Source organism: Hevea brasiliensis, chromosome 5 (assembly GCF_030052815.1).
Source record: "Hevea brasiliensis isolate MT/VB/25A 57/8 chromosome 5, ASM3005281v1, whole genome shotgun sequence".
Taxonomy (NCBI): Eukaryota; Viridiplantae; Streptophyta; class Magnoliopsida; order Malpighiales; family Euphorbiaceae; genus Hevea; species Hevea brasiliensis.
Window position 1 is genome coordinate 105,509,894 of NC_079497.1, and position 14,214 is coordinate 105,524,107.

Below are 14,214 nucleotides of genomic sequence, written 5' to 3' on the forward strand. Positions count from 1 at the left end.
TTCCCGAACTGCATCCCGAAATACAAGGTCTGTTGGAAGAATTTAGAGGAGTTTTGGCCAAACCAAAGGGACTGCCACCACAACGCTGCCATGACCATAAAATTCCACTGAAGACCCCAGAACCGATTTCGGTAAGACCTTCTGCTACCCCCATTATCAAAAATCCGAGATTGAAAAGATTGTGAAGGAGTTACTTACTGCTGGGATAATTCGGCCAAGCCAAAGTCCATATTCTGCCCCTGTTTTATTGGTGAAGAAGGCAGATGGATCTTGGCGAATGTGCGTCGATTATCGGGAATTAAACAAAAATACAGTCAAAGATAAATTTCCCATTCCTATTATTGAAGAGCTGCTGGATGAACTTGAGGGTGCTCAATTCTTCACCAAATTGGACCTCAGATCAGGTTATTATCAAGTTCGAGTTAGCCCTCCAGACATTGGAAAAACAGCTTTCCGAACTCATCAAGGACATTACGAGTTTCTAGTAATGCCCTTCGGCCTCACCAACGCTCCATCAACGTTTCAGTCTTTGATGAATGAGGTATTCCAAAAATATTTGAGGAAATTTGTCCTTGTGTTCTTTGATGACATACTTATCTACAGTAAAACTTGGAGTGACCATATTCAACATTTAAGAATTGTATTTTCAATTTTGCAATCTCATCAATTATTTGTAAAAATTGAAAAGTGTCAGTTCGGCCAAAGGGAAGTTAAGTACCTTGGTCATGTGATTTCTAATGGTGGAGTTACTGTAGATCCAGCAAAGATAGAAGCTATTCAGAATTGGCCAAAGCCTTCATCACTGAAAGCTTTGAGGGGATTTCTGGGGCTGTGTGGTTATTACAGGAAATTTATTCAACATTTTGGGAAAATTGCTGGTCCTTTAACCAACATGTTGAAGAAAGATGGGTTTCGGTGGTCACCGCTGGCAGAAGATGCATTCAATAATTTAAAATTTGTGATGACTGGTGCTCCAGTTTTGGCTCTACCGAAGTTTAGTAAGCCATTTATAATTGAATGCGATGCTTGAGTCGGGCATAGGGCGATTTATGCGCAGGAACGCCCAATTGCTTTCTTCAGTCAAGCTTTACATGGTAAGCACCTCCTTCTATCTACTTATGAGAAGGAAATGTTGGCACTGGTTTTAGCTGTGCAGAAATGGCGATCATACCTCCTCGGTCAGAAATTTATTGTTCGGACTGATCATCAGAGTTTGAAGCACTTGTGGAATCAAAAAATCACCACTGCTGCCCAGCAGAATTGGTTGATGAAATTAATGGGGTTTGATTTCATTATACAATACAAGGGAGGCAAAGACAACATTGTTGCCGATGCTTTGTCTAGAAGGGAGGAATATGAGACTAATGGCGGGCAAGTTTTTGCAATCTCTTGTCCAATTCCACCGGGATGATTCAATTAAGGAAGAAACTAATTCTCTTCCGATTGAAAGCAAAGGTGCAGCAAGTCCAAAAGGAGAGGCACTGGGACCCGGGAATATGTAGATGGCATCTTATTTTTCAAAGGAAGGATTTATTTGTCTAAAAATTCAGCTCGATTCTGATATTATTGAGCAATTACATAACAGCGCTCATGAAGGTTTTTTCAAGACCCTCCAGAGGATAAGGTCCACTTTTTACTCACCAAATCTTAAGAGTAAAGTGCGAACCTTTATAAGGGAATGCGATGTCTGTCAGCGACACAAAGTTGAAAACACTCTTCCGTGTCACATAACCACTTCCAATTCCTAACAGAATTTGGGACGAAATTTCTATGGATTTTATTGATGGCCTACCGAATTCCAGTGGCAAGACTACCATATTTGTGGTCGTGGATAGACTTTCAAAATATGCCCATTTTGTTCCCATTTCCCATCCTTATACTGCTGTGACTATTGCTCAAGTATTTTTTGATCACATATTTAAGTTCCATGGAATGCCACTGTCCATTGTGTGCGATCGTGATCCAGCTTTTACTAGTTCATTTTGGAGGGACTTGTTTGAGCTCAATGGTACTCGGTTCAATTTCAGTTCTGCTTATCACCCACAAACCGATGGGCAGACAGAGGTGGTAAACCGAACATTGGAGATGTATCTCAGATGTTTTACAAGTTCCAAACCCAAATTATGGACTAAGTGGCTGTCGTGGGCGGAATATTGTTATAATACAAGTGTTCATTCTGTCACCAGAAAAACTCCATTTGAGGTAGTTTATGGGAGACCTCCACCTGTATTGCTTTCATATGTTACAGGAACAGCTAAGGTTCCGGCACTCGAACAAGAGCTGGTTGACCGTGATCTTTGTGATTCAAGAACTCAAGGAAAAATACAATGGGCCCAAAATCGTAGTAAGCAAGTCTATGACTTAAAGCACCAAGAGAGAGAATTTGCTGTGGGTGATTTAGTGTTCCTCAGACTGCATCCTTACAAGCAGAGGACTCTTGCTTTGAGAAAGAGTTACAAATTAGCGGCCAAGTATTATGGGCCCTTCAAGGTATTACAGAGAATTGGTGCTGTTGCCTATAAATTGGAACTGCCGGCCGGAACCAAGGTACACCCTGTGTTTCATGTATCTCTTCTCAAGAAGCATGTTGGAATTAAAAGCACAATACAGCAGCAATTGCCATTCTTGGATGATGGTGGTGAATTAATTCCGCAACCAGAAGCTATTTTAGACAGCAGAACCAAAAGGAGGAAGCGAGAAGTCTTGATTCAGTGGCACAATTTATCTCCAGCTGAGGCAACTTGGGAGGAATTAAGTAAGATTAAACAGAAATTTCCAGATGCTTCTCTTGTGGACAAGAGAGTTGTTTAAGGGGAGGGGAATGTCACGTGACCCTTTCTACTCTTTGAATAAGTCTAAGTAATTGATTTTTTGTTTTATTTGTTAATTAGTTGCCCTTTTTGCTGCTGTTGACTAGCAGAGTTTACTTCCATGTAAATAGCTATTCTGTTAGCTATACTGCTATTTAAGTGAATGAATAATCAAGTCCAAGGCAGGGAGAAATAACTTAAACGTTCTTTTGACGTTGAGGCCTTGGTTTCCTCCATTAAACCTACTTTACTTTTTTTTTTTCCCTTAAGCTCATATCAGAATAGGTTCAAGAAGTAAAAAACAGTTTGTACCAGTTTTCTTTGCTACTTGGTGAGAAGTAAGAGTTGGTTTCCTAGGGCTCTCCCTGCTAGCTGGCATATCAAGGGTAGATCCAGTGCCATTCAAGTGATTGCTGATCTCTGATCCCTATGAGCTATATGAGATTGAGAAGCCTGATCACTACTAAGCCTCTCTCGGTTCACCAGCATCCATGGTTCTAGTTTATCAATTTCGGCTTGGAGATTGGCTTTTTAATTGCCTGTGCCTTGGAGTTGATTTGTGTTGGGGTTCCATGCTTCAGTCGGGGATGGGGCCGTTTTAGCCTGCATGTTCGTTCATGATGGTGGAGTTTTCCTCTTTCTGTGGCTAACGACTCTGTGGCTTCTAGTGATCCTAATGCAGTGACGAAGGTTCCTTCCTTCTTTTCTTTGCTGTTTTGGTTAAGGTTACAAGTGAAAAATGGGCTTAGGCTTTTGATACGAGTTTTAAAGTTAGCCACAATCTCTAAGTGTAATGGGCTCAGTTCTGGACTACGAACTATGTAACATTTGATTCCATCTATGATATATGCTATTTCTGATTAAAATTGCTAATGGTTAATATTAAACTAATAATCTTTGAACGTCAACAATTGAATAGGTCAATAAATGTTCATTTTGTATCTTGTTCTCTACCCAGTTAAGGGCCTTTAATGAATATCTTATCTCTGAAAAAAAAAAAACTCCCTAAATCAAACATAACTTAATTTAAACTGACTATTTTATAAGTTTGATGGATTACTAGGTCTGTGAATAAATCTTACCTTACTATGGGGAATGTGCATATAAATTATATACCTTGCCGCGAACCAATTCGAATCATGAATCTGATTGAGATTGATCAGGTTAAATCTCCAGGATTAGATCGTATAAATGGTTTCAATTCATAAATCAGCCTGGAATCATCCTATAAAGGGGTCGATTTATGTGCTTTTCCTTTTAAACCAAGATCAGAATTTGTCGATTCGAACTGGCAATTCCGAATCAAAATTGGCCCAATTCAAATAATTAGTTTTGTTTATTTTTTTCTTTTAATCTATATTGTGTTTATATTTTGGGTCCTTTTAATTTTTTTACATTAAAAACTAAATAAATGATATCTAAAAATGTGTATCAAATTGATCATGCCTGGGGTCGAATCAAAATTAAACTGAAATCGTCTTGAATCGAAATCAGTCCAAATCGTGAGATCAACCAAACTTGTGGTTTATACACAAAAAAAGAACGGGTTCGTGGCTAGATCTATATATATTTATATAATTATATGATCTTCAATTATATTTTTATGGGTCAAATTATTAAAGAAGATTTCGAATTCAATTACAATTCTATAATGTTTAATTGAAGAATAATTAAATAGTTATAATATAATAAAAAAATTATCATAATACCTTACAATTACAACTAACTAAAAACTACATTATCAATTATAATTATGAGTAATGACCAAAATCTCAAATTAAAAAAGCCAAAAATGAAAAAGTAAAAAGCTTGGAAAATTGTCAGTTTTTGATCAGAAGCCCATGACCTAAAAAGAAGCAATGCATGGAGCTACAGTGCTACACCTAGGCCAAATGGACGTTTAAATTTTAACACCTGTCTTCTCTCTTTTCTATCTCCAACTGAACACTTTGTCTTCACTCTCTCAAACCCAAACAACAGCAGAAGTAGATCAATTCAACCTCCTACTTCTTCTTCTTCTTCTTCTTCTTCTTCTTCTCTATTTTCAATGGTCTGTTTCTTCTCCTTCTTCTTTACTCCTCCTTCATTCTATTTCTAGTCAAAAATAGCTGCCAAATCATTGCTTTCTCCGAATTTCCTAATCCAAGAAAGAAATGCACAGAGAGAGAGAGAGAAAGAAAGAAAGTTCTACGGCTTTAAATTCAATCTACCTTTTGTCTATGATCTATACATCTCTGTATAAAGTAAGCAAAAGAAATATCATCAAAAGAAAACATATTTTAATAATTGAGAGAGAAAAGAGATAGAAATACTAAATAAAGATATAAAAGTGGCTATTGCTTCTAGGTTTCTATTATTCCTGCCGGGGACGAGCCAACCACAGGGAACTCAGTGCTCGGAGACGATGGAAGTACTCGGCAATCGCCAGGAAACACCTCGCTGCTTGGCGGGTTGTCAATATCTGATGCAGCCGATGAAGGGTTTGGTGCCTCAGATTATCTGCCTGTAAGTATAAATTCTATTAATTTTTATAACATAAATTTTTTTTATTAATTTTTATCTCATACAAAAAATTATAACATTTTATTTTTATTTGTGAAATTTAAATCTTAATGCTTATATTTAAACAAAATAAATGCATGTGTCTGTCATTAAAGAAATTATTTGATAACCTCTTTTTTATAAAAATATATTAATAATTGATTAAATTATGTTTTATCTAATTTAAAAAATATATAAATATATATTATATTAAATAAAAATAAAAGGTGAAATTAAACAAAAATTAATACTCATTTATTTTTAAATACAATAAATAATTTTAATAAAAAAATTCAAATGCAATAAATAAAAATGGAGGAAGAAAACAATTTACCCTTAATTAATTGACTTTAGGAGCAACATTAAGAATAATTAGGTTGAATTATTCAATTTTTAAGATTAAAATGGCTATCTACCATGACTTTATGATGGTAGAGGGTCTTAATTGTCAAAAGGGATAAAGGAAGAAACAAAATATTGAAAAGTAAATGTGGAAGTTTGATAATTGATAGGGACAAAACTATATAAGTAATAATATTATTTAGAAAAATTAAAATAATTAATTAATTTGGAACTTATTTTAATGGTCAATTCTAATAATCTTATTCTCTGATTTTAAGTTTTGTTGTAAATAACTGTTAAGATCAAGGGAGAGGCTTTTTAACTTCTTGAGTAAAGAGGCAAGTTAATAGGGAGACTCATAGCATTGCTTTCACATGCTAATTTTACGAGTTGGGATGTTATGATTTTTTTTTCAACCCGGTTTATCATATTTTCAAAATATAAGACGTACGGGAGTCCCTCTAGTAAATACATAGGTCTTATACATTTATATTTCGAGTCTATGATAGACCGAATCTAAATAAGAATTCCCCTAAATGTTATCCCTCATTTTCTTCATTATGTACTCTTTAATGATGTTCCTTTATGAAAAATTTTCACTTAATATTTTAGATCCTAGATTTGGTGTATGAGATGAGTCTGTTTACTTAAAATAGCTTGAACCTAAAGTTTTTCCTTGATTTTATTAATATATTATAATTTAAAGAAAAAGTTTCCATAGCTGATTAAGTTAAGAAAATTCCATAGATAACAATGATGTTCATGCATTCATTTAGGCCAAATTAATTGAACAGTAAATTCAAAGCACTACAAAGTCAACAAGTATGAAATTAAATGTGGTCAAGTAATCTGCTAGAATTAATTACCATGATTTTCCACACTATAATTTCTTACATTTCTTGGTGAAAATTCTAATTGACAATGATCTTGACTAAAAATCATTGCATTTAAATTCTAATATTTAAAGGCTTAGATGAATTCCTAATATTTTTGTGAATTTCTTTAATTAAAATAAAAATACCACAAAAACTATATCTAATTAAATTATAATATTTAATTTTCCCTCCTACTCAAGGTGTTAATTTTCAAAGGTTTTGAGGTTAGCATTCCAACCATTGGCCCCACTTTACCTTATATCTTCAAACCATAGTGTAGAAATTGATGTCTTATTTTATCCTTTAATTAACCCCTTCTTGTTAGTCATTGACATGCCATTTTATTAAAAAAATTCAACAAAATATCTCAAGTGAAATATCAATGTACATGTATATACATTTCTTGTCAAAGTAAACAACCTTGAAAGAAAATTAACTTCAAAAAAATATTTGACTAGCTTTAGATTTCTAGAAGATTATAATGGTTTCAGTGCACGTGAAAATAGTATTTCTTTTTTCATAAAAATATAAATATTTTTTATAATATAAAGAGTAGACTTTGCATGATAAAAAATTATTGTTTAAACTCGATTTATCATATATTTAAGATAAATATGTAAGATAATATATTTAATGAATAGATTTTATTATTTATTTTATATCTTAAATCTATAATAAATAATATATAAATAATATATATATATATAATCTGTTTAGATTTGTAACCAAGGTGAGTTAACTCGGGTGAATGGTAAAACGAAAATGTTAATTAGAAAAGATCCTATCGAGAGTTAAGTGATGAATGCTTGGTGGGTTTCGGTTTTCAACAGTCAAAAATGATGTTATGGAGAAGGGAATGCATTTGTCGTTTTAAGTCAAACGGTTACGACCATTACATCATAAAAACATGGGATTATCAGATGTTGATTTGTCTACTGCCACGTGGGAAGCATTTGCCATTAGACCTAGTAACCATCATCACGATGAGTAATTACAGGCAAATTATCAGATATGAGAATATTAAAAAATTATATTTTTTCTCACATAAAAAAATTAATCCCCTTATAATATAAAAATAAAAGTAAAATAGATAATATATATCAAATATATCTTATAATTTCTCGTAATGACATGGGTAAATTATGATTTTGTTGGAACTATGGGTATATTTATCTCTAGTCTTTCTATATGCTATCCTATCCATACTTACTTAGGGCATTAATGGTGATAATGTATAGGTTCTATTTGAATTTAATATTATATTAAAATTTATAACATATTTACTTATTAAACTCAGTTTATATAAATCTGTGACCCATCTATCATAACCCAACATTTTCCTGAGTAGCAGATATATTTTTTAATACCATATATATATATATATATATATATATATATATATATATATATATATATGCAGCTAGACATGGGGAAGTTTCATGTGTTTGGGGCAGGTTTTCCCAACCCAAAATAGCAACAGATTCCTGTTCCTGGGGGCCACTCTATAAATGGGTCCCAGAAACAGATTGAAGAGTAATGGAGCAGCTATTGGAGTTAGGAACAGAGAGAGAGAGAGAGAGAGAGTGATGTGTCATACCTGTCTAACGAAACCTTCAAGTGTGGATAGCTTGTTCATGGCCACAGCCATTTGGCCCATGTAGTTACCCATATTAGGAGGGCAGCTTAATGAATCAGACGCTATAGTATCTGACAGAGATTGATTCAGAGCTTCAAGCCCTTGTGATAGAGCTTCTTCAGCCTCCTGTGTGGATTGCTGCAATCCACATATCCCCAAGATTTGCTGCTCTGTTAAGGGCTCGATTTGGTTCAATATTATCTGCAAATAATTAACAACAGGCATAAGTTCCTGTAGTATGAAATAGACAAGCGATTTCTTTCTTTCTTTCTTTATTGCGAGGGGATCTATAAAGAAGATCAAATTGATACCCTAGAAAGCATAGTGAATTATTTACTAGAAACCAAAAGAAGAGATGAAAATAAAAACAAGACCATCGTAACTATCAACAAGAAAGTGAGAGGAGAAGACATGGAGTAGAAAAACCGTGCAATTCTTATCCACCCTTTTCTATGGTAGTGTAACTATAAGTTCTATTACCAGACATTAGCTTTATTTGATTGACACCTAACTCTACCCTTTGGTGGAAACCTTGACGGTACCTTTCGTCATTCATTGATATTGATCTTTTTGTTTGTTTTCTTGCTGCCTATCTATTCTCTTTTCCAATACTACCGACAACTTGCACCATGCAATAATAACGTCCTATGCCTCTCGAGCACAATATATACTAATGACAGTAACATCAAGCTTTTGCTTATATTACACTTAGGTATAATGGATGGGGTTTACGCAAGAATTTTCCATTGAATTATTAGGTTCTGTAATGTCAATTTTTGCTTCTTGACTGTTAGCTATATATCTTCACCTAATTTACAGTTAATTAATGCATGTTTTTGTCATTTTCTTGTCACATATGTTGTCAATGTCATTTGCTGCAATATTGCTGCTTGTAATGGCTAAGAAATGGGAGAACATCTTTTTCAAGTTTACATGTGAAAATGAAACTGGTAGGGTTTGAGTACCTTGATGAGGTCTGAAGGCCGGAAATCTCCCATCCACATGAAGCAACGCTCGGCAGGAGTCTTCCACATGCCAGAAACAAGATGGAAGACGTCGGATTTGGCAACCATGCCTTTGAGGCTCATCACCTCATCATAGTGAGCTAAGCAGTTGTCCACAAAGAGCCTAAGCTCGTTTTCAGGTAGATGTTCCTGCACAGCTGCTCGAAGCTCACATGTGAGACGATGGTGCTCCTCCAGCCATCTGGTATACTCAATGTCGAATACCGCAGCATCTACCAAGTCCAAAAACGAAATGAAGGATTGGTTCATTGTTTTTTACGCAGAGAAATGTAAAAACTAAATTAAAAAACAAAACAAAACAAAAGAGAGAGAATATACCTGAGCTAATATTGCTGATACCTACAGGAAGGCCTTGATCTCCACCTAGAAGACCTCCTCCACCGAAGAATAGACCCTAATTAAGCCAAAAAAAAGGTTCAGATCTTGAGAAGATCTTTTGATGATATTTGATATATACCTAGCTAATAGAAACTTACTTGAGCTCTGGCTCTTTGTAGCTCTTGTTCCAGTTGGGTTAGTCTAATTCTACTTGACTCTAGCTGCTGAACGTAAGCCTGCAATCATGAAATAAGAAAAAGAAGCATAACTCATTGATTTTATGGGTTGAAAATCATTGTTTGGAAACTTTAGAATAACAAGAATAATAATTATACGAGGAAAAATATATTCAGCGGACCGACCTTTTTTCTAAGCCTGCTTTTCCTCGCTGCTTCTCTATTCTGAGCAAGTCTTCTCAGTGTCTGCACAGAAATTATCAAAGTAAAACGTTCAACGTTGGAACAAAAGCAGAAAAAGAACCAAAACGACAAGTTATCACCTTAGGGTCTGGAGTCTTGGGTCCTTCCTGCTCTGAACTAGAAGTTGTTGGACCTTTACGGTTCCCTTCGCGCTGCCATGACAAGAATCAACATTTTATAATTCAAATTGCAAACAAGAGAATCTCAGTTTTCAATAAGCTATAATATATATATATATATAGAGAGAGAGAGAGAGAGAGAGAGAGACTTTGGTGGTTCTCCATTTAAATATTGCAGTCTTTTTACAATATTTTTTTAAGTACTATACGTACTCCTAATCTAGCTACCTTGATAGCTTTGGCTGGTTCAGGCCCAGATGCAGCATCATTTCTTGCGTTGGCCAACTCCACGGTCGGTTCTGATGGTCTCTTAGAACCACTAGTTATTGGAGAAACTAATCCTGGAGTATTAGCCTACCAAATCCAAACAAACCCATTAGAGATTATTATTATTATTATAAAATTAGGTATCACAAAACACAGGCAAGAAAACAAGCATATAATTAAGCTATGAAAAGTTTGGTTAGATTATACCTTTGCTGATGATGGTTCTACATGCATAGGCTGAGAAGGGAAAATGTTCAGAGTTGGAGGCCTCATTCCAGAACTCTCTGCAAACGCACACAAATTCTCACAAGCATTAATTCTCTTTATAGGTAAAGTTTAGAGAGAGAGAGAGAGAGAGAGAGAGAGAGAGAGAGAGAGAGACTCATTAAAGAGGGACCCAAGAGAAAGGAAGAGGAGACAAGGCAAGAGAGGTATGAGCCATGAGTAGAAGGATAGGAATTCGTCATGCGATTGTAGCTCTTTGCCATGAAAACAGAAAAAAGCAGGAAGCAAAGTGGGAAAGGGAAGAAAACCCATACCCTATTCGTACCCTTTGCAGTACTTGTAGAAATTAGCGAGTAATTCATGATACATGCGTAGGTTTCTTAGATGTCATGGTCCAACCTCCAAACAACAAGAAACAAAAATATATTCGACAAGAAAAAAGGATAATTAAGCATTTAAATATTTGTTCTTGAGTTTGAAATTCTCTTCTGGTTAGAGTCTGAAATTCTTTTTAAATAGAAAAGAAGGAAATCATTCCTCTTTCTTTCTTGCAGGTGCAAGGATCTGGTCAAAGAGAAAGTACCGAAAGATTTAATCTGCTGAACATGCTTTCCCTGTGATCCAAACAACCCTTTCCAAAGAGAATCTTCGCAACAGAAACACAAAAGCAAAAAGAAAAAGAAAACGAAAAATGAAATCTTGAGAGAGAGAGAGAGAGAGCTCACGTCTTTGGTCTTGAACAGTGGAAGGGTCTTGTCCGTCAAGATAAAGAAAAAGAGCTTGATCCAAGTCTCCCAAGTCATAAGCTCCAGCATCTTTGCTTCTGCTGACACCGAAAGTACATAAATAATAATAATAATAATAAATATTTAGTCTATATGCAAAAAAAAGCAGATATGGCTTATTTGCAGTATCATAAACCTCTCATTAATTGGACTTGTAAGTGATGATGCTAGAAGAGAAGAAGAACAAGAATAAGAAGTGAATCTAATTGGGTTTTTGATGAAGTATAGAAATTACATGAAGGTCCCAGGGATTGAGGATGATGACGATGATTGCATCATTCCATAAGGAGTCTGCTGATGGTGATGATTCTCTTGTATCTGAAGATGTTGTTCTTGCTGCTGCTGTTGTGGATGTTGATGATGGTGGTGATGATGTTGATTTTGTTGCTGCTCTTCTAGTTGAGTTGAGTGATTGATGACTTTATTGGTAGCCATGAAAGGGCTTTGTAAAAGCTTTGCTTCCAATTGCTCTTCTTCTTCTTCAAGAACTTGCCCTCCAAACACCCTTGAAAACCCCATTAATGGCATAACAGCCTCGTTATTGCTCCTTTCAAGATCATCTCTGTAGCTTGCACACAGAGAGACAGAGAGAGAGAGAGGAAAGAAAGAATGATGGAGGAGAAAAAGAAAGGAAAGAATTGAATGCAAAGAAATAAAAAGACAAATCTGTTTTATATTTTCTCTCTCTCTCTAATCTATAAAAATAGACCGACTTTGAGAGCACCAAAAATATTCAGATAAAGCGGTCTTGAGATATCTTGTTCAATTTTTTCTCTCATTTCTCCTGTGGGATAGAAATACCACCAAGACCTTGACAAAACCGCTTTTGGTTTCCTTTCCTTAGTCTAAATTTTTTTGGAGATAAAATGACCACAATGTCCTCAGCTGTTTTGGAAGTTCACTGTTTAGATTTCCATGCAAACTTACACGTAGACAATGAGGCGGCTGTTTTTCATTTCTATAGCCATTAGGTTGTTCTCTTCTAATTTGCTGAGGATAATTTTCTTTTTCCTTTTCTTTTTCTTTTTCCCACAATGATTTTTTATCCGATTACTAAAACCAGCCCCTTTCTTTTTTAATTTTGTCATTTTTCGTTAGTCAATGATTACAATTTAGGTTTAATTTCATCTATTTAAGATTTATTTCATTATCTTCTCTCAATTTCAATTTATATTAAAAAATACTTAAATTTTAATTTAATATTATTCAAAATCGGTTTGAACAAATTATACTGGATATCCCAACTAGTAATTGATTTAGATATGTCTAAGAGACTATTTTCTTCATGTGGCAGAGTTTAGCTAGCATGTCCAAAGCTTCTGGTTGAAGTACACAATGAAATCTATTCGGATAGAGTTTAAGTGATTTTAAATTAAAATTTATGTATTTTTTTTATATAAATTAAAATTGAGGAATGATAGTAAAATAAGCATCAAAATTGATGAATCCTAAAGTGATATTTGGTATAAATAAATTTTATAGAATTTATTTATAAATATAAAATTTTAGCGTTTAGTTTAAAGGAAAATTCATTTAAAATTCTTAATAATCAATTATATATAATTTATTATAACTAAACCAAATTCCATCAAAATTAATAAATTTACAAATGAATTCTAAACTTAAAATCATATATATTTTAAGTAATAAAATTATTCTCTTATTATGTATCATTTTATTTTATTTATTTTAAACACAAAATTCATTTCATTAATATAAAATATACAAAAAAATATTTATTTACAAATAAACTCACAAATGAAATAAATTTTACTATAAAATTAAACCAAATAAAGTCAGTAAAATTAAACTTGAGAATCTAATGTCTTCGATGGGTTCCTCATAATTTTATTATTATTATTATTATTATTATTATTATTATTATTATTATTATTATTATTATTATTATTATTATTATTATTATTAACGTCTAATACTTAATTAATGCCACTACTAATTTAATACTTCATTGCAAAACGTCATGAGTATGAATTATTATTTTCAGATGATGAGAGTTACCACTACTTAATTATATTTTTACAAAAACAATAATTTGGTTATATTAGGACTTCTCCCCATTTGTTTATGGCCGCTTCTCTACTTGAGGTTTCCCAAAAGGCCTTTGTTTTGTAAGCCAACGTTCTAGAAGATTAAGACACAACTAATAATTAGTTAAATAAAGTGTAATTACCAATTCTTAATCATGATTATAAATGCTAGTTCGATAGTTAATTACTATGGCATTAAATTTTTAGAACTCTCCAACATATATGATGACCACATTTGTAATAATATCACAAGTTATATGACATGGAAATGGAATATAAAACCTTTTAACATTAAGCAATCCCACAAATTTATGTTACTTTTTAGTATGTGGAATTTCATTTCGTCATTGTAACAAATTTATGTTGCTTTTAAGATTTTTTTAACCATGATTTTTAAGATAGTGTTTAATATTTTGATTATAATAAAAATATTATCTCTCTTATTTATACTGTTAGATGACATAATGTTTATACTAGTATTTAGAAGCTAAAGAAGTTATTAATGAAATGTTACATTTCCTAACTTTTAGATATTGATAGAGTATTTTAATTAGAGTGAAAAAGATTATATTATTATTTTTAAATTTAACAGTTAATTCAACTGAATACTTCTACCTTAAATTACTATATAAATAGTTAACTATTAATAGCAAATATATAATAATTAACATTTAGTAAAACAGTTGACAGTTATAAAATAACTAATATTGTCTAACAAACTCGTATATTAATTATGATAATTAACTAAAAGATAATATTATAAAAACTTTTTTATAATAAAATTATATAATTATCCCCATTAAT

General features: G+C 33.1%; 1 protein-coding gene and 1 long non-coding RNA gene across 5 annotated transcripts; one reads left to right on the top strand and one right to left on the bottom strand.

Moving 5' to 3' along the window:
* Nucleotides 1–4,986: 4,986 nt before the first annotated feature.
* Nucleotides 4,987–12,112, bottom strand: LOC110663529 (bZIP transcription factor TGA10-like). 4 transcript variants are annotated; one of them, XM_021822871.2, is made up of 11 exons: nucleotides 11,598–12,112; nucleotides 11,303–11,403; nucleotides 10,560–10,636; nucleotides 10,299–10,439; nucleotides 10,047–10,118; nucleotides 9,910–9,969; nucleotides 9,706–9,783; nucleotides 9,548–9,623; nucleotides 9,170–9,441; nucleotides 8,166–8,405; nucleotides 4,987–5,313 (listed from the first exon to the last, which is right to left on the bottom strand). In XM_021822871.2, exons 1-11 carry the CDS (start codon nucleotides 11,888–11,890, stop codon nucleotides 5,164–5,166), a joined length of 1,560 nt encoding a protein of 519 aa, XP_021678563.1. In that variant the 5' UTR covers nucleotides 11,891–12,112; the 3' UTR covers nucleotides 4,987–5,163. The 4 variants fall into 4 exon arrangements, with proteins under 4 accessions (XP_021678563.1, XP_021678564.1, XP_021678565.1 ...); XM_021822872.2 differs by having other exon boundaries at nucleotides 11,303–11,400; nucleotides 11,598–12,110; XM_021822873.2 differs by having other exon boundaries at nucleotides 10,314–10,439; nucleotides 11,598–12,109.
* Nucleotides 5,177–9,767, top strand: LOC131179956 (uncharacterized). Its single transcript, XR_009148961.1, has 2 exons — nucleotides 5,177–5,315; nucleotides 9,159–9,767. It is a non-coding gene; the product is annotated as an uncharacterized LOC131179956 (long non-coding RNA).
* Nucleotides 12,113–14,214: the final 2,102 nt, after the last annotated feature.